The sequence below is a fragment of the Berghia stephanieae genome, chromosome 13, assembly GCF_034508935.2.
Source record: "Berghia stephanieae isolate SIO BIC M18660-M18661 chromosome 13, UCSD_Bste_1.3, whole genome shotgun sequence".
NCBI classification, from domain to species: Eukaryota; Metazoa; Mollusca; class Gastropoda; order Nudibranchia; family Aeolidiidae; genus Berghia; species Berghia stephanieae.
Window position 1 is genome coordinate 24,618,248 of NC_088372.1, and position 21,854 is coordinate 24,640,101.

Below are 21,854 nucleotides of genomic sequence, written 5' to 3' on the forward strand. Positions count from 1 at the left end.
AGTGTGTTCTGAACACAACAACATTCCTCATAGACAAACACAACAACATTCCTCCTCGGCACAAGGACTTTTAAAGAACCTCCCTGAAGATTCCAAAAGGACGAGGATGAAACAACGTTGTCGGAGAATATAACAGAACTAGGTGAGAATATATATATATATATATATATATATATATATATATATATATATATATATATATATATATATATATACGTGATATTCGGACTACTCGTGACGTCACACAAACACACACATACACACACAAACAAACAAACAAAACAATAAACAAAACAAAAACAAACAACTTAAAAACAGTAACAACAATGTTAAGAAGTTGATTCGAGTCCGAGACTTGCAATGCTGATAATAATAAATAACGACAACACATTGAAAATAATAATAATTGAATGTCTTCTATGATGGTATAATGCTAGTGGGATTTATTCCGCGAGGATGACGATGAGGTGGACAGTTGGTGATGGGGCGTCCGGCTATTGTTGTTACTACGTGGCTTGCTGGATAATAGGTCGGTTGGGTCGTTCTGGTAAAGGATTAAAATAATGTAGCTTATGAAGAATACATTGGGGGGGGGGGGGATCCACAGATGCCCAGTTTTATTTTTGATGTGTTTTTGTGATTGTCTCCTCTTTGTCAATAAATAAATCAGGGGAAAAACTGCAGCCATTTGGACTCCTGGCGTTGCTCGGGGGGGGGGGGGGGGGGGGGGGGGGCTCACAATTTTTAAATAATGGACGTCTGTGGTATTTACTCTGTACTCTTCATGTTGTTATGGTACAAATAGGATGCAAAGAGTGCTTGACATATTAATATAGTAAGAATGTAGCAAATTATTATTAAGATATAAATTGTCCAAAACAGGGATTTACTGTAAAGGAAAATCCTGTCGCAGACCAGCGTATTACGTCACAATAGACGATGATGACTATTAAAAGTCTGACATTGACCAGCATATTTCGTCACAGTGGACGGTGACGAATATTGTTTGTTTTTTTGTTTTTAAGGGTTTTATGGCACTTGCAACACATTAAGGTTATATCAGCGCCAGTAAAAAGGAAGAAAATGGGATAGTAAAAAGTTCTAGAATTACAATTAAAGCACCCAAGAGAAAGTAAGACATAGGGGAACTGGGAACAAACAGGGATCAGATGTAGATTCCAAGAGCATACCTCCAATGTACTTAATTTGAGATCACCTAAAAGTCTCATCCAGACACAAGCACAGGTCCCAACTAAGAGGAATACACTCAAATGTTTACCAATCATATAATATAATGTGTAAACTAAACATAAAACAATGCATAACAGAGAGATGATTTACAAGGAAAAAAATATCATCTCCCAAAACAATAACTATGCATTTGACTGTTTCCCTCCCAGCCAGGACTCCGGAAAGGGTCAGGACAAAACCAAGTAACCTCATTCCAAGACAAAGACAGAAAGCATGTTGGAAAACAGATATAAGGAGATAGAAGACACAGTATGTACCTCCCTGCCCGCAATGGTGACGAATATTAAAAAAACCATGACACTGACCAACATATTACGTTATAGTAGAGGGTGACGACTGTTAAAATAAAGTATCATTGACTTAAGGAAGACTACGGCCAGGCTATAAGTTAACAAAGCTATGGTCAGGCTACACGTTAACTAAGGCTAATATCAGGCTATAAGTTGAGGAACGCTCCTGTCAGGCTATAAGTTAACGAAGGCTAATATCAGGCTATAAGTTAAGAACGGCTAATATCAGCTATAAGTTAACGAAGGTTACTGTAAAGCTATAAGTTAACGAGTTATAAGTTAACGAAGGCGACTGTCAGACTACAAGTTAACGAAGGCAACTGTCAGACTACAAGTTAACGAAGGCTACTGTCAGACTACAAGTTAACGAAGGCTACTGTCAGATTACAAGTTAACGAAGGCTACTGTCAGACTACAAGTTAACGAAGGCAACTGTCAGACTACAAGTTAACGAAGGCTACTGTCAGACTACAAGTTAACGAAGGCTACTGTCAGACTACAAGTTAACGAAGGCGACTGTCAGACTACAAGTAAACGAAGGCTACTGTCAGACTACAAGTTAACGAAGGCTACTGTCAGACTACAAGTTAACGAAGGCGACTGTCAGACTACAAGTTAACGAAGGCTACTGTCAGACTACAAGTTAACGAAAGCTACTGTCAGACTACAGGTTAACAAAGGCTACTGTCAGACTACAAGTTAACGAAGGCTACTGTCAGACTACAAGTTAACGAAGGCTACTGTCAGGTTATAGGTTAAGGAAGGCTTCGGTCAGGCTATAAGTTAACGCTTGATAATCTGGCGTCACGAATTACTAATGTAAACTTGATATCGTTTCGCGTTTGGCGCCATTATTTATGGAGAGGGGTAGAAGAATTATATACGATTCTTTCATTTCTATTTATTTATTAAAATAATTTTTTATCGGGCCAAATAACACTACGAGCTTGGGAGTATATGTTATTGCCCGATAAATAGTAACACGTATAATAAATACAAAGAAATGAAAAAAATGCGTTTATTCCACCCCTCCAGTAATCTTCTTAGATATTTTGTGACCAATTGTATGGTAAATGTATTTCAATTTGTATTTTTCTCTAATATGCCTTAATGACAGTTTGACCCATAAAATAAAAACATTGGATTTGTTATTTAGACGTCTATGCGCACCATAAGATTATTTTTAAATGCCAATCAGCTGTCTTTTATACATCTTACTTCAAACCATTACAATGTGCGAAAATATTCTGAAATCGTTGATTTTTAATTTTTTTAATTTAACCCTCTCCTTACCACCCACAGGAAAATCGTCACATTGGTTACGATGTAACCGATAATTTTCTCATTCTAATTTCTCTTGTACATCACAAAATTTAGGATTACCGCTGTAAATACTAAACAATGTGTTGTAGAGCTCACTTGTTACTTTTTTTTTTTGAGTAAGAAAAGTCTATTTTTGTGCTGGGTGGGTGTGAATTTTCGGGGGAAATTCTAAAAATATCTGGTAAGAAGAGAGTTAACGCTTTCAAAGCATTATTCAACGATTACGTATTTATTAAGAAATGATAGGGATTTTCTTTGGGATGGTTGGAATAATAATATTATTTTGGATATGTCAAAGAAAGAGTTAATGGGAGGCTATTAATGTCAATTTGACAAGTCCTTACAACCACTGTTTTGTTTGTTTTTAAGGGTTTTACGCCGTGTGCAACACAGTATCAGTAAGGTCATATAGCGCCAGTAAAAGAAAGAAAATGGGATAGTAAAAAGTTCTAGAATTACAATTAACCCTCTCCTGACCAACTATAGGAAAATCGTCACATTCGTTACGATACAACCAACGTTTTTCTTATTCAAATTTCTTTTGTACATCATACAATTTATAGAAAATGAACAGTGTGTTGTAGAGCATGTTTTGTAAAAGAAATTAGATATGTATCGCAAGAACTTTCTGCTATTATGTCTGAGTGATAAAAAATCTATTTTGTGTTAGTTGGGTGTGAAGTTTTGGGAAAAATCCTGAAAATGGATGATAAGGAGAGAGTTAAAGCACCCAAGAAAAGGTATGACAAAGGGGAATTGGTTCAAATAGGAAACAGATGTAGATTCCAAGAGCACACTATCAAAGTACTTAGTTTGAGATCACTAAGTTTTATCCAGACACCAACACATGTCCCCACTATTGGAATACACTCAAATGTTTTACAAATCATATATAATATAAAGAAAACATAATACAGTGCATAAACAGAGAGATGATTTACAAGGAAAAAAATATCATCTCCCAAAACTAAGTATACAAGTGACTGTTTCCCCCCTCAGCTAGGGCATCTGGCCAGGACCAGGACAAAACCAAATAATCTCATTCCAAGACAAAGATAGAAAGCAAGTTAGAAAAGAGATATAGGGGGATAGAATACACAGTTAGTACCCCCTTGCCCACTGTGGGAGGTCAGGTACCCCACCCAGCTACAACTACTGTCATATACTATAGATTACCTTGAGTCGTGTGTTAAACTGTACTCACTTTGTCATATTCTCGTTCTTGTTGAGCCATTGTCCGCCGTTTCTTACAAGGCTGGAGGAAAAACGAAAAAAACAAGAGATTGTGTAAATAACAGGATTTGTCCAAATCTGACATTGTATGGGGTGTTTTTATTTTGTTATCTTGTATTTTTCTTTCTTGTTTTGTCTGGCACTGTTTCATGCGCACTTTTTTTTAAAAAGGAGAAGGCACTGGTTTAAGGTAAAGATCTAAATCATCTGTATGAAAGGTGACGAAAAAAGGAAGATAAAAAAACATCCCAAAAATTAGTCATCCACGAAGCAGACTGGTTATATGGGATATGGTTGTTTTTCTTGTATTTTTCTGTCTTGCCGTGTCGGCACTGTTTCATATATTATAAACACACTTTTTCAGATCTTTAACTACGATTTGTGCAGCTATGTTGGTCTAGTGGTATGACACTCGCTTTCGGTTGGAAGGGCCTGGGTTCGAGTCTCGCTCGGCGCATAGTTGAGTCCATGGAAAAGGCTCTTTCCTCACATTGTCTCATCGTACTCAGGAGTAAGATGAGTACTTGTCAAAAAGTAATGGGACTCTGCCTATTACTTTAAATCAAATTAAATCAATACCATGCATCATAACTAAACATAGTCTCCATCACTCTCGATAGCCACTGTCCACCTTTTTGTAAGGCTATGTCATGTATTTGTGGTTTTAAATTCAATTTCCACCACGAAGATCACTCCGACATCATACCGATTTGAGACGGTGGATCAATCAGATGTGGCAGAAAGTACTTTGCGATAGATTAGCGCTCTATCTGAAGGGTAGAAAATAATTTCCATTGTCCATTTCACGCTTTTGAGAGAATGCAATATCTACTAAATTCAGTCCCTTAATTTATGGACAAAGCCAAATTACAATGACCTCTCCACACGGGACTGGTATCTCGGTGTAAAGGCTAGTTTAAAAAAGTGATTTTGTGAGTTTTGTTCACTTGTAGATTTAATCGAGCCCGAAAAAAAGTGTTGTCATGTGTGCTGTCCTCTTAAATGTATTCACTGTGTTGGTTAAACTGAGGGACAGAATCTGTGAAAACCGCATTCACCTTATTGAAACCGGGATAAATCTCTATTCTATAGATAGTTCGTAGATGACGTCACTCAGGCCTTTGTTATTGTTTTTTGCCATCCGCGTTTATGAGTAATGCTCACTGAACAGTATTAACCTGACTATAAACCTTCATGGATACACACAGTTTTGTGTGTTGGTCCGTTATACTTCCAGATGGCAATGTTATGAGCTTCTTAGCAGGGGCGGTTGCTGGCTGTTTATTTAAGGCGGCATGGATCGAAAACATTATCTCACTGTACTCAGGTGTAAAATGAGTAGGTACCTAACCAGAAGCAGTGTTGATTTTGTTGGAGGAAAATGTTATCTCGCCCAACAGGCATATGTCTCGTCTTCACGTTGCTTTTGGCTTAGGAGCCCTTTTTAAGTGTCTTGAGCTCACTTAGCGGAAATTGCTCAATATCAATGTTCAAGTGGGTGTATTTTTTTAGAATGTGTGTATATTGTGTATAAAAATAAAAAGGGGGGGGGGGGTCATGTGTGGTTTGAATTTTGAAGAGATATACTCACATAAGTGGCATTTACGACGGGCATATATTATGTAAAAGAGGTCCATTTGTCGATTTTCCTCTACAGAAAAAATTGTATAACATCCGATCATTGAAGTCTATGGATCCTTTCATTGTTGTTTCGGTATGGATTGCGATACACGTCTGTTCATTGTGATTTGTGAATATCATTTTTTAAAAAGAACAATATGACAACAGCAATTAGACTGCCATATAAATTTCTTCCTTCGAATATCAACTGTGATAACAGTCATTAATAGAAGGAATAGAAAATCCAACCTCAATGCACTTCTTATCTACTCCAAAGACAATAACATAACTAATAACTACAAATTGAACTGCTGTGTGTCTCGGGATAATGGACTTGGAATCTTATTTATAGCATCATGGGGCTCTACTCGGTGAATGATTTGTGTAATATTCTTATTGATGATTAACATCCGTTTGAGAAAAACGAATAGCATAAGATCTATATTTATTGTAATTTTCTTCATCCGTATGGTTTGATTACAACAAACCTGTTCTTTCAATGATAAAATTGATATGGTTTTGATTTCTCCCAAGTCAGGCCTCAAGGTGTGCAAAATTAAATTTGCCGGCCTGACCTAGTTATTTTAGCAGTCAAGAGTATCCGTTGTTTCTGGTGGGAAGTGGATAGCCGTGGTTTTAAACAGAAGAAAACAAGTCTTTTATATAAAATGCTTGGGCGGCCTGTTGACTTTTTGGCTCATGGTAGCCCCCATACCCCACCCTCAGCTCATTGTCGCACGTCATCTCGCCTCGCGTGGGGCAACAAGAAAAAGAGAGCCGTCCGTGATGACGCACAACCTTCGTACAGTAGTTACAGGTACCAATCATGGCAAGTAAGACAGGAGAGATGCGCGAGTGTGAACGAAAATCAGCATAGGCAAAAATTGAGACAAAAAGCAGTATCTGCTAAATTTGAAAATTATAGGGCGGCACAAAACAACTTTGCTCAATAGACCGACCGCCAGTGCTTCTTAGCCAAGCGCATACTATCTATTGTCGTCAAGGACAAACGGCGGTGAATTACTTTTCACTAAAACACAATTTCACAACATTAACTATTGAACTAACTGCTGTTCTCTTCAAAAACATGTAAGAAACATTTTTGGCCAGAAAATTCATCCTTCAAACATCGATCCATTTAAATGACACTCATCTCAGGCAAACACTCTCAAACCTGGGACTTCGCGAGTTTTCAGAATTGCGACTCTTTGCCAATATGAGTGCCATTTAAATCGAACGATACTTGCAGGACGATTCTTTTGGGCCAAATATTTCAATATTTGATTTTCCAGAGAATGGCAGTTTACTGGTTAAAAAGGTTTGGCGTCCAATAGTGTTTGGTTGATATCTCCTTAAATTATCTGGCCACTTCTTATATTGTTTACTTTTCCTGTTCCCTACCTCCGATTAGAGTAACAGTTAACAGTAGTAACAGTCGCTTTTTTATATTGAATCGTCTTATCTTTCACCACTTGTCGTTGGCATTCCTTCCTTTTTAACTCACTCAACCCCAACACCGGCTATATCCATCGTTTACCCGGGCTACTTTTACCCCATGCCTATTTATTACATTTTTCTGAGACAAATTATAGGCGTAGTATCAAAGTTAGTGTTTTTTAGTTCATACATGTTAATGGTAATTGAATAAAACTATCTATGGACATGCCCATTTTTAACACATTTCTTCCTATTTTGAAAAGTAGCAAAAATATCAAGGATTGAGTGAGTTAATGGAGTGATATCGTAACATTCACATATCTTACATAAGGGTTCTACAACTTACGAATATATAAATCATGATACAGAATCCGACATTGTAGAGAACGTAAACGACGCCTAGACACCCCAACACGATCGTCTCTATGTAGTCTGCCGAAGACCTGTCATGTAACAAAGTGGTTACGATGCCGTGCCAACAGCACACGGCAGACAACATCACCATGGACGTGAGAATGTATTTATCCTGGGGAAGACAACACAACAACTAAACTAAATATGGAGTATTTATTGATGCTATGTACTTCATAAAACAAAACAAAACAAACTCATAACATCCGCCAGACGGCTAATAATAATAATGATGATGATGATGATGATGATGATGATGACGACGACGACGACGACGACGACGACGACGAAGACGATGATGATGATGATGATGATGATGATGATGATGATGATGATGTTACTGTTACTACTACTACTACTACTACTACTACTACTACTACTACTACTACTACTACTACAACTACAACTACAACTACAACTACAACAACAACAACAACAACAACTACTACTACTACTACTACTACTACTACTACTACTACTACTACTACGACTACTACTTCTACTACTACTACTACTACTAATACTACTACTACTACTACTACTAATAATAATCATCATCATATCTTGTCGCGCCAGTGAGTCAGCCAGTCCCGGGCAGTCTGGTTGCATTCCCTCAGGTCAGCATTGGTGCAGTGAGGTCCCAGCGAGCATTCGGACAGGATGTGGTCCATGGTCTGTCTGGGGTGACCGCATGGGCATTCAGTGCCCGGTGAGATTTTCCATTTAAAGAGATTGGTGACGGTGTTTCCCACCTTTGCTCTAGCTCTGTTCAACGCCACCCAGTCTTTTCTCTCGAGGTCTGTGCCTGCTGGGAGCTTTTCTGTTGGGGGCTGGAGGGCATCGTTTGCTGTCTTGTCCCATTCTACCCATTTGTCCAGGCGGAAGAATGCTGAGTGGTCTGGGTGAAGGCTCTCTATTGTGAGGAAGCTTTTCCTTGATTTGAGCCTGCTTTTGGGGCAATTGTGGTCATAAAGGGGGTGTCTCTGGTCCATTTCCTGTTTGTATTTTTGTATTTGGGCATGAGTTTCCCTCCGGATGTGTGGTGGGGCTATTCCTGCTGCACGGTAGACCAGTGGTAATGGTGTTGCTCTCAGCTGGCCCGTTACGATCCGGCAGGCGTTGTTGAGCTCGGGGTCTAGCTTGGAGGCATGGCATGATCGGGCCCATACAGCTGAGCAGTACTCCGCAGTTGAGAAGCTGAGGGCCAATGCTGTGGTCCTTAGAGTTTTAGGGTCAGTTCCCCAGTTCATGTTTGCCAGCTTTCCAAGGAGGGCATTATGCGTGGACACTTTTGCCTTGGTCTTCCTCACGTGTTCTCTGAAGGACAGAGTCCGATCAAGCGTCACTCCGAGGTACACTGGGTGGTAGTTGTACTCTAATGTCTGGCCATTCCACTTGATGTTAAGTTTTTTTTGTGGGCTTGGTGGTTGTTGAGGTGAAATGCACACACTTGTGTTTTCCCTGGGTTGGCGTTCAGCGAGTTTTTAGTGTAGTACTTTGTAAGGGTGTCTATGGCATTTGTCAGTCTGCTCTCGATTGGTTGAAAGGACACATCCTGTGTTGCGAGGCATAGGTCATCAGCATATATGAATCGGCGGGTTTTTGGGAACTCAGGCTGATCATTTGTATATATGTTGAAAAGTGTTGGAGCCAGCACTGATCCTTGGGGAAGACCATTCTTCTGGGTGCGCCACCTGCTCTTCCGGCCATCCATTTCAACAAAGAAGCGCCTGTTTTCGAGAAGTGACTGGATGATATTTACAATTTTCTTATTCTTTATCATTTTAGCCACTTTGAGGAGTAGGATCTTGTGATTCACTGTGTCATAGGCTGCAGTGAGGTCGACGAAGACTGTGCTAGTGACCTGTTTTGTCTCAATAATAATAATAATAATAATAATAATAATAATAATAATAATAATAATAATAATAATAATAATAATAATAATAATAAATGAGCATTTATATAGTGCAATATCAACTAAACGTGCTCAAAGATCTTTACAAGGGGTCCTTAGAGAGAGAGAGAGAGAGAGAGAGAGAGAGAGAGAGAGAGAGAGAGAGAGAGAGAGAGAGAGAGAAGAGAGGGGGGGGGGACGAGAGAAAGATGGAGAGAAAGGAGAAATAAAGAGTTAAGATTTTATATTGACATTAATGAGATCGAGAAGAAAGATATTACATAATTCTCCTTACCATATAGGTAAGATATGATATCCGGGGTAAGCTTTGATTGACGACTGATTTGAATGCAACTGAAGTCAGGATAAGGGTGAAAGACAACTGGAGGCGATTCTGAGGAAGTTTTTTGTCCACTGAAAACGTGGCGAATGACAGGCTGCATATCAGAAACTGTGGGCAAGACAAAAGTAGATTAGATAAATTAATAATAATTCCCTTTATTCATTCCTAAGGGGAAATTTATCTTTAGGGTCTATTCCAAGGGAAGAATGGAATAACCCAGGCGTCAGCCGCATAGCAGCGTCGCAAAGTGGGCGTAGGTTGGGATAGGTGACTTGCTCAAGGCCAAACAGTGCGGTGGGTAGTCGAAATCGGTACCTTTTGGGTACGAGCAAAGACCGTGCCCCTGAGCCAAGCCAAATTGATTACATAAATGAATAGATAAATAAATAAACAAATAAATAAATAAAAGTAGTCCTTCAGAGCCATTATGCTCATGGAACCGCAGTTGATCCCGGATTCTATAGCGTGAAACGGACAATAGCAATTGCTTGCTATCCTTGCTATAGGACGCAAGTCTATCGCAAAGTACTTTCCGCCATATCTAACAGACCCAGCTGCCTAATTCAATGCTGGGTAGACAGGAACTTTCCGCCAGATCTAACAGACCCAGCTGCCCAATTAAATGCTGGGTAGACAGGAACTTTCCGCCAGATCTAACAGACCCAGCTGCCCAATTCAATGCTGGGTAGACAGGACAAATAAAAACAAATGCACCCGGAATCGATCTCGATCCCTTTGGGTATCAAGTGCTCTACACAACGTAGCGGAAAGTTCAAAGATTATACCGCTGAGCCAAGCTGCCAAAATGTGGCCTAGTGGTATGACACTCGCTTTCGGATTGGAAGGTACTGGGTTCGAGCCACGCTCAACGCATAGTTGAGCCATTGGAGAAGGCTCTTTACTCACATTCTTTCACTGTACTCAGGTGTGAAATGAGTACCTGGCCGTAAACAGCGTTGTCTATGTCAGAAAATATATGTAATATCGCCTAACAGGCGTCATGTCTTGTCCTAAATGTTAAATGTTGCTGTTGGCCAGGGCTCCTTGGAAAGCGCTTTGATCATGTTTAGTGGATATTGCGCTATATTAAAGCGCTTTGTTAACGAATATAACATTTCTGTTTTTGTTTTATGCTTTTAAGGGTTTTACGGCGCTTGCAACACATTTAGGTTATATCAGCACCAGTAAAAAGGAAGAAAATGGGATAGTAAAAGGATCTAGAATTACAATTTTTAAAAAAGTAAGACATAGGGGAACTGGGAACAATGGGGATCAGATGTAGATTCCAAGAGCATACCACCAATGTACTCAGTTTGAGATCACCTATAAGTCTCATCCGGACACAAGCACAAAATCCAACAAAGAGGAATACACTCAAATGATTACATTATACATTCAAAATAACAAATATAATAATCCATAACAGAGAGATGATTTACAAGGAAAAAAATATCATCCCCCAAAACAATAACTATGCATTTGATTGTTTCCCTCTCAGCCAAGAACTCTGGCCAGGGTTAGGACAAAACCAAGTAATCTTATTCCAAGACAAAGACAGAAAGCAAGTTGGAAAACAGATACAGGGGGATAGAAGACACAACAAGTACCTCCCTGCCCACTATGTAACATTTCTGGGTCAGTGTTAGGTAACAAGAAAACGTTTGACAGGTAAATGGGATGCAGAATTCGTGACGTCACACTTTCCTCTCTTCCAGTTAAAAACTCCTCGAAAGTGTAACCCGTCATCCGGCAATCAATAAACAATGAATAGGTTACATATCAATTCAAAAGGTGGCAAAACTATTATTATTATAGTAGCAGAATGTATAAACAAATTCTTATGGTTGAGGGGCATAAAGGAGCGTGGGTGGATGGTCATTATTGACGACCAGCATTTATTTAGGCAAGGAGAAAATACTGTGCCATCAGTATGAAACCAGAAGATCAGATAACATTGTATGTATTTAGTCCTCCGGTGTGGACTTGTTTCACGCTTCCAAGGAGATTGGAACCAGTGTTTGACATCACATTTTTGTCCCCTATTCCAAGCATCTAAATCGCCATATAATGTTGTTTTGAAGTGATCACCAATATCAATAAGTTGTCGTCTATTAAAATAGTAATTCAGAAAAGTTAGTGGTGAAGTTAATTATGTTGATAATTACAAAGAATGAAGTGAGTAGAAAAGTGCCAAAAGACAATAGAGAATTAAGAACTTCGGGGCAATCGGGGCTCGAACCCACGACCTTACTAGTACGACAGCTACCCTCTCTCCAGCCAGGCGGAGTTTTCGTAACATTAAGGTCGTGAGTTCGATATATTTGTCTGTCGCAGTGCAGCGCCGAAAATTGAAATAGGACTACGTGCGTGATTTGTCAAAAGGCAGAACTGAGGAATCAAACTGTGCACATTACGGGTGTTATCTAAAGACTCAATAACTCTACCGCGAAGTTTGTTGTATTCTCTATTGTCTTCTGGCACTTTTCTACTCACTTCATTCTTTATTGTCATCCATAAAATACTCTCACTCAACAGGGAGCAAAACTGTGATGTCAAAATTCTAGTTCCAATCTCATTGAAAGTGTAAAACCACTCTTTCAGAGGACTGGATAAATGCCATGTGCAACTGATCGTCTGGTTTCAGAGTGATGACATCTTATTTTCTAGTCTAAACATAATGCTGGTCGTCAATAAAGCTCATCCATCCTCACTCTTTTACGCCACAAAATCATAAGAATATGTCCATACATCCTGCTACTAAAATAGTTTTACCACCTTATGATTCAATATGAAAACCAATGAAATATTATTCCTCCTTCAAAGGACTGGTTACATACACACAGACCTGCCTGGTGCTACGAAAAATTCGCAGAATTACGAATTTTTGGCTCCGGCTGCAGAGCTTCAAATGTGTCTTTGACTCAAATCCAAGCATCAGTAACACACTTTATAGTCACCTGGAACAACTACAAAAGACGTCTAACTTCTACGTCATGGCACAAGACCAAAGGGCTAGAGCTCAGGTGGTCGCTGGTTTGGATAAGTAAGTCTTTGACTCAATAAATCTTATTGAAAAGGAAAGTGTTTTTCCAGACAACCTAAAGGACTTTGGATATTTTTTTTATCATTTTGAGGGCAAATTATAATTTGTAAACTATTTTTATGGTGACTTTTATTTTTTTCCCCTTAGAAACTACGAATTTCTGAAATTTCAATTAGGCAGCTCTGCATACACACTTTCAGGAATTTTCGAACCGGAAGAGTAGAAGGTGTGACGTCACACGACTTCTCTATCTTATTACTTACAGTGACCATAAAAATATTCCAGATAAAATAGCCGGGCCGTCGGGCAGCCCGACATTTGACGGAGATTGCCGATCGCCTGGCGTTCGGGTCAAACTGATCTATCATCAACTCCCGTCTTATACATTCCGTATGGCCGTAGAGGTGCCATTCCTGCTCGTCCACGAAGCTCTGCTTGTTGACCATGTGTCGGTTCTCGTAGTCTTCGATGATCTCCACCTCGTTACAGGGGAACTCGGAAGCCACCGTCACTGTCAGGTCCTGGGGATAATGTGTGAATTGTTACAGATGGTTGGTTAAGGGTAAGATTCAAGGGTTGGACGATTCAATGATTCATTGATTCAAGGATTTAAATATTCAAAGATTCAAAGACACAAAGATTCGATAATTCAAAGATTCAATTTAAATATTAAAAGATTCAAATATTCAAAGATTTTAATTCGAAGATTCAATGATTCAATTCACATATTAAAAGATTCAAATATTCAACGATTTTAATTCGAAGATTCAATGATTCAATTCAAATATTTAAAAAATCACATATTCAAAGATTTAAAGATACAAAGAAGCCACCGTCACTGTCAGGTCCTGGGGATGTGTGAGTTGTTAAAGATGGCTGATTTAACGTAAGATTCAAAGATTCATGTTATTCAAAGTATATTTTAGGCATATAATGATGAGAAAAATAGGGTATGTGAGAAGTTGACAACAGAGAATAGAAAGTCACGGGGTCAGTGCCAAGCTCAGGATCCAATTGACACGACACCCTTCGCCTGGCCGAGAGAGAGAGAGAGTGTGTGTGTGTGTGTGTGTGAGAGAGAGAGAGAGAGAGAGAGAGAGAGAGAGAGAGAGAGAGAGAGACAGAGAGGACAGACAGTGTCGTTGGATAGCTCAGTCGGTTGTGTGACAGCTCGCTGTCCTCTCTCTCTCTCTCTCTCTCTCTCTCTCTCTCTCTCTCTCTCTCTCTCTCTCTCTCTCCCGGCCAGGCGGAGGGTTTCGTGTCAACTGGACTCTGAGTTGGCACTGACCCCGTGACATTTTAGGATTCTCTGCTTTCATCTGGCACTTCTCCATACCATATTTTTCTCATCATTATTGATACAAGTGCCCGATCCACACATTTTCTTAATTATAGTTTAGACAGTTTACCAATCCAGAACACTTCAAATATCGATCGATTTAAATGACCCTCATCGTGGCAAAAACACTCAAACCTGGCACCTCGCGAAGTCCCAGGTTTGAGAGTTTTTTTTTGCCAAGATGAGGGTCATTTAAATCGATCTATATTTGAAGGACTAGTTTTCTGGCCAATTTCTCTATTGTCTACTGGCACTTTTCTACTCACTTCATGCATTCCTTGTTGTTATATAAAGAATTGCTGCTTTGATACATCAGGTACATAGGGGGGAGGGGGGGGGGGAGCGATAGCTCAGTTTGTAGAGCACTCGCTTCACACGCAAACGGACCGAGATCGATCCCAGGTGCAGTCGAGATTTTTTTTCTGACACTCCTGTCCTGCCATCAGTGAATGGCTATCGAGTCTGTTAGATTTGGCGGAAAGTACTTTGCGATAGACAGGCGTCCTATCAAAAGGATAGCAAGCAATTGCTTTTGTCCGTCTCACGCTATAGAAACCGGGATAAACTCCGGCTCCATGGGCTGAATGGCTCTGATAGGCTCTGATAGGATAAAAGATCTCAAATTTTGGCCGTTATAGTAAAAGATCAAAGATTTTTTTTTGTGATTGTTTTAAAAATATTCATTCTATGAGAAGACCGAAATGGTTTATTTGTCAGGCACAGTGCAGCTCCGAAAAGTGAAATAGGATTACGTAACTTGCTTAAAATGTCAAAAAGCAGAGCTGAGGCATCAAGCTGTGCACCTTGTGGGTGTTCTTTAAAGACTCAATAACTCTACCACGCATGTATTGTTACAACGTTTACGACACATTTATGATGTGGGGATGGGGGGGGGGGGGGGGGGGGGGGGGTCAACGTGCATATATTTACAGGTCACAATCATAGGCCTGTTTTAACAAGGTTGTAATGGACAGTATTTTGCATAGGCTTGATAGTATCTCTATTACAACAATCAGACCTTAACATTATAGACCTAAAATTAGTACACGTCAACCGTTCTGTTCACAACCTGCAATAGGATTCAATAATCTGATGTAACGTCCAACAAGCAACCAGCAGTTTAGTTCTAAACAAAGAAAATCAGTACTTTTTATTCTTCATGCTGGCTATAGAACTTTTTCACATGTCATATGATCAGAATGTATATAAAAGTCAAAACATGATCAGATTTATAAAGATTTTTCTTCTCTTTCATGTTCGTCGGAGACGTATGTCATAAGGGCGTCCGCCATTGTTTTGATAGTTTAGAACCAGTTACTAAGTTACGAAGGACGTGACGTCACGACTATTGAAGCCTGTTGTGAAAACTATGATAAAATTCTCTCTGTTCTCAGCCTGCAATAGAAACCACCTATATGATTTGGAAGCGTAATGACAGCAAAGGGTAATGATAATCAACTGTTGTTTTTTTTTCTGTTTTGTGTTCATTTTTTGTTTTGGCACCGTGGCCAAAGCCAACATGAGCAAGTTCTGGAACGGTAAAGTGCGTAAATACTGGATTAATTCGCTTTCGCCACAGAACGTGTAGCATTCCGCAGAAAATATTTAAGGGGAGGGGCGACACCTGAAACTATTTTCAAGAATAATGATTATATCCAATATCTTTTTATATTGGGACATTGCCTATGACCAATGGATTCGAACCATGTGATTTATTTCGGTGGGCGTGTTCGGTTGCCATGGTGACGGCCGCCATCTTGGATTTTACTCTTCTCTGGGTGCTATTTTAAAAAGTTACTTTCTCAATAAGTTTCCATGGAATTTTCTTGAAATTTGGCATGGTTGTATATTTGTATATTATTTTAAAAAATACAGAGCATTTTTTAAATATTTTAAATAGATTTTTATTTACAAATTTTTAAAAATTATATTTTTTCGGTATGATAAAAATCATGTTTTTTGACATAAAAATGTCAATTTTTCAAAAAGTAATAAAGATATTTAAAATTCCTTCTGTATGATTTTAGATAATCACTATAGCTCTAGACATGCAAAGTTTTAAACAAATTGATTGATAAATGACGAAATAAGATAAAAAATAGTGTTAAAAATGTCATTTTGAGAAAAACGAGATCAAAGATAACAATGAATGAAAATAATAAGACAAAACGGCACAACCAGCTCAAAACATACCAGCACCGTATGAGGGTCCCCCGTGTTCTTTTTCTGCCTCCTTCTGGGCTTTTTCACGGGTCTGAGCTTTCATTTTGCGTCTTTTTTTTCTCTTTGTGTTGAGCAACCCTTATGCTCTGGTCAAGTCTTTTTGACTCTGCTTGCTGACTCAACATCTGGGAGTGTTCTCCCAGTCCACCGATGCCCAAAGACACTTTCAGGGATGTTATTTCTATTGGACCAAAATTATACTCTGCACCAAGCTCAACTTTTTTTTAGGGAATGGAAGTATGTTTTATGGCATCTTGGCCAAACAGAATTATGAAACCTTTCGTTTGGATTTTGTGTTGTCTTCATCTCACAACACTTCAACAAAGCATATACAGGCTTCAAGTGCTCATGAATTAAATCAAAATTCAAAGGTGTATTTACACGCTGCTTGTGTCAACAGGATACACATGGGCAGCAATATATTTTTTTATAAAAGCATCTGGAGTTCGGTTCAGGAGGACAATACCTATGTTGAGGGAAGTCATTGGTGTAATAACCGTGGTAAAGACCAGCAAGAAAAGCCCATTTCATTTCTTTCCGCTGTGGCATTGCTTGGAATCGCTTTATCATAATACTACTATCACACACCAAATTCCAATCAAAGATTTGTAGTCACGGGTCAACCACGAGCCATCATAACTTTCTTGCTTTCTTGGCTTTTGTAGCAAATAACTGTTGCCAACGTTTGGATTTTTTTGTCACTTTAGGTATATTTATAATAATCCAGTAAAAATTGGAAATATTTAGAGATAATTAACGTGAATACGTGTCAAAATTTGATAAAACAACTGATCAATCGAAAGGTAAACAAATCGTAGTAAAATATAATAGTAAGAGAGGCGAACTTTCACCCTGACTCAACATCCAATCCCTGGCGCGGAGTCAGAGGTCTAGAACAAGGTCAGCCAATCAGATCGCACCATTCGTGATCACGTTGTATTTACCTGACAACTTGACCTCTTATCAGCTGTTTGACACACAATCTTTGTTCGCGACTAACAGTTTCTAAACTCCTCCCCTGCCCATATTCTGATATTTATGATACTGAAACCGTGTCAAATAGACGGGCAAAGAGTAGACTAAACTATCGATATCAAAATTTACAACATCGATATGTATTATAATGCTTTTCAGTCCTATTATTTTCAGTTGAATTCTCACAAAAAATTGAAAAGTTTGGTATTTTCATGTCGACTTCCATGGTTATGAAAGACGATTTACAAACTTTATATTATCCAAATCACCATCTAAGTGCTGAAAATATGTGAAAAAATGATTGTTCTTTGATAATAAATAAAAAACTGAAATTTTATATTTTGACCCAAAAATCGATATTTCAGGTGTCGCCCCTCCCCTTAAAGAAAGAAAAAAAAACAACCCCCCCCCCAAACCAAACAAAACAAAACAAAACAACTTGAGCTTTTATATAGAGCAATATCCACTAAACGTGCTAAAAAGCGGGTTACAAAGGGTCCCTGAGCAACAGCTACACGAAACATTTAGAACGGGACATGACGCCTGTTAGGCGATATTACAATTTTTTGTTGTTGACAGAGGCAATGCTGTTGATGGCCATGCACTCATTTTACACCTGAGTACGATGAGAGAGTGTGAGTAAAGGGCCTTTTCCAAGGACTCAACTATCCGCCAAGCGAGGCTCGAACCCAGCCAGAACCTTCCGATCGGAAGCAGTGCCACATAGCCGCACAAAAACGAATCGATGTTTTTGAAATGTGGTGCTATAGACGGATGGGAAAGGTGTAATGGAAAGAGAAATTATCAAACAGAATGTTATTGGATGAACTAAATATCAGAAATAAAGTACTTCTGGAGACTGTAAAGTACATAAAGTTGGCGTACAACGCTACAACTAACTGTCTCCAGAAGTCAATACTTGAAGGAAAAATTAATAGAAAACAAAGGAGATAGAGATAAGGCGTTCTACATGTTGGCCAGGGACTCTTGTAAAGTGCTTTCAGCATGTTTAGTCGATTGTGCCCTATAGGGAATGAGATTAGCGGAAGAGTAGCGTCCCTTGAGCGGACGTCACCTTACAGAGAGAACGTCAATTTTGGTTTTGCGGATCTCGTCCTCGCTTTCCGTGAAGTGTCTCAAGCCGCTTTCACCGGAAGCGAGGACGAGAGACGCATGCGCACAACCAAATGACGTTCGCTCTCTAATAACTTTTCCGCCGTGACGTCCAATCAAGGGACGCTACTCTTCCGCTAATCTCATTCCCTATATAAAAACTCAAATCCCCCTCCTTACCCTGACCCCTAAAAGAACCGCCAATGACTCGTACCTGCACGTCGAAAGGAAAATCGTCCAACTCGAGGTTTTCCATGAACGTGCCTTTCACTGTCCTTTTCTCAGACATGAATGCCTCACCCTTGTCGTTGAATATGACTCTGTAACGAAACATTTCCTTGGGATCGCCATAACTGTTCTCGATGTACAGCTTTGGGTTCCAGAACTTTTTGATATCTGTGATGTCACCGCTCTGGAGATGAAAAGAGGTAAAAGTTATAAAATTGACAAAACCGTGTCCAGTATCCTCAATATTGTATTGTGGCAGGTAAAACTTCTGTTTAAATTTGAATTTCAAGCTGAAGTCAACGTGTACTTGTTTGCAGGTCTCATCACCAAAAATGTTATGGTCTCACTGTTGTAATAAACAAAACAAAACAAAACAAAAAGCAAACAAAAAAAACAAAAAAAAACCAAACCAAAAAAAAAAAAAAACCCTAACAAACTCCCTTTATTCAACTGCAAAGGGAAATTTGTCTTTAGGGACTATCTCAAGGGAAGACTGGAATAATCCAGAAGTCAGCTGCACTGCAGCACCGCAAATTGAGTTAAGGCGAGGTGACTTGCTCAAGGCTACACAATGAGGCGGGTAGTCGAACTCGGTACCTTTAGGATACGAAGCAAAGACCGTACCGCTGAGTCAGGCTGCCCCTTATTATTGCATACTATTTCCCGTCTCAACATTGTTTTGTTTATTCCCATTAACAACAACGCCATGCTCACAATTCTCAATAGGCTGTAGTGTTTCCTGTTTCATTCATCGTGTTTTGTTGATAAAGCAGTAACCCCGAAACATCCACATTATCTCTTTTGTTTATTTAATTGAAGCTTCCATTTTATTTTACATTGTTATTAATTGCTAATATAATTTAAAAAATAGGAACTTTAATTTGATTGCAATGTAAGAACTTGTCTTTATTCTCCACTATAACTAATAGAAATTGTCAATATTTCCCACCATAACCAATAGAAATTGTCTTTATTCTCCACCATAACCAATAGAAATTGTCAATATTTCCCACTATAACTAATAGAAATTGTCAATATTTCCCACCATAACCAATAGAAATTGTCTTTATTCTCCACCATAACCAATAGAAATTGTCAATATTTCCCACCATAACTAATAGAAATTGTCAATATTCCCCACCATAACCAAAAGAAATTATCTTTATTCTCCACCATAACCAAAAGAAATTCTCAATATTCCCACCATAACCAATAGAAATTGTCAATATTTCCCACCATAACCAATAGAAATTGTCAATATTTTTCACCATAACCAATAGAAATTGTCTTTATTCTCCACCATAACCAATAGAAATTGTCTTTATTCTCTACCATAACCAATAGTAATTGTCAATATTCCCCACCACAACCAATAGAAATTGTCTTTATTCTCCACCATAACCAATAGAAATTGTCAATATTCCCCACCATAACCAATAGAAATTGTCAATATTTCCCATCATAACCAATAGAAATTGTCTTTATTCTCCACCATAACCAATAGAAATTTTCAATATTTCCCACCATAACCAATAGAAATTGTCAACATTTTTCACCATAACCAATAGAAATTGTCTTTATTCTCCACTATAACCAATAGAAATTGTCTTTATTCTCCACCATAACCAATACAATAGAAATTGTCTTTATTCTCTACCATAACCAATACAATAGAAATTGTCTTTATTCTCTACCATAACCAATACAATAGAAATTGTCTTTATTCTCCACCATAACCAATACAATAGAAATTGTCTTTATTCTCCACCACAACCAATACAATATAAATTGTATTTATTCTCTACCATAACCAATAGACATTTTCCCCCAAGATTCATAATTATGACCGACTGCTTCAAAACGCTATTATCCCGGGATGGTTATGATGGTGAAAATTGCATTTATGGCCAAAAATGTTATCCGTCTCGGTTCGAGTTTGTTTTATTGAGGAGAACCTTTACAGTATTTTAGAACGTGGAAAAAACAATATCAACAAACACACAAAGAAACAACAAACTAAAGAATTTAAAAAATAATACAACAAAAAAAAACAAAGACAAACAAAACATATCCCCCCTGACAAATACAACGCTGTTAACGACGAGATACTCATTTTACACGTGATTATGATGAGAGATGCGAGTAAAGAGCCATTTCCAAGCACTTTCCGATACGATGACGTGAGCCATACCACTAGACCACATTATAGCTAAGCCGCACACTTGACATGACACCAGTTTCACACAGAAGAAACACATTCTCTAGAATAACAAACAAAATTCCTAGTCTTTGTACAGGTTCACAATGTCTCTTTCTGAAGTGATCGGGTAAGACAAATAAATATCGTATCGTTCTCTATCCGTGGATTATTGACGCAACAACTAAAATCCCAGTGATATCTGTAGGATAAACAAACCGCCAGGCTGTGTCTGTGTATTATTTATTGTAACACACGGTATGGTATTGTATAGGAATGTCTATATAGACGTCTAATATTATCTATAATGTGAAGGAAATTGAGTTTTATATCAAAATGATCAGAATAAAAATAATAATAATAATAATAATAATAATAATAATAATAATAATAATAATAATAATAATAATAATAATAATAATAATAATAATAATAATAATAATAATAATAATAATAATAATAATAACAATAATACTACTACTACTACTACTACTACTACTACTACTACTACTACTACTACTACTACTACTACTACTACTACTACTACTACTACTACTACTACTAGTAGTAGTATAGTAGTAGTAGTAGTAGTAGTAGTAGTAGCAGTACATAGTATAGTAGTAGTAATAATATATAATATATAGTAATACTATAGTATAGTAGTATAGTAGTAGTAGTAGTATAATATATAGTACTACTATAGTATAGTATATAGTAGTAGTAGTAGTAGTAGTAGTAGTAGTAGTAGTAGTAGTAGTAGTAGTAGTAGTAGTAGTAGTAGTAGTAGTAGTAGTAGTAGTAGTAGTAGTAGTAGTAATAGTAGTAGTTAGTAGTATAGTAGTAGTAGTAGTAGATAGTAGTAGTAGTAGTAGTAGAGTAGTAGTAGTAGTAGTAGTAGTAGTAGTAGTAGTAGTAGTAGTAGTAGTAGTAG

The 21,854-nt window shown here is 38.2% G+C and overlaps 1 protein-coding gene across 4 annotated transcripts in view; it reads right to left on the bottom strand.

Annotated features, from left to right (window-relative positions):
- Window positions 1-227: 227 nt before the first annotated feature.
- Window positions 228-21,854, bottom strand: part of LOC144959038 (cys-loop ligand-gated ion channel-like) — a 193,352-nt gene continuing 171,725 nt past the window's right edge. For 3 of the 4 annotated variants that reach the window (XM_078891375.1, XM_078891378.1, XM_078891379.1), the window contains exons 3-8: window positions 18,713-18,910; window positions 13,112-13,369; window positions 9,758-9,913; window positions 7,501-7,680; window positions 4,069-4,119; window positions 228-544 (exon numbers count right to left, since the gene is read on the bottom strand). In XM_078891375.1, coding sequence (XP_078747501.1) covers window positions 434-544; window positions 4,069-4,119; window positions 7,501-7,680; window positions 9,758-9,913; window positions 13,112-13,369; window positions 18,713-18,910 — 954 coding nt within the window. In that variant the 3' untranslated portion in view covers window positions 228-433. Of the gene's footprint in view, window positions 545-4,040; window positions 4,120-7,500; window positions 7,681-9,757; window positions 9,914-13,111; window positions 13,370-18,712; window positions 18,911-21,854 lie in introns of all 4 variants that reach the window. The other variant, XM_078891376.1, reaches the window with a different exon arrangement.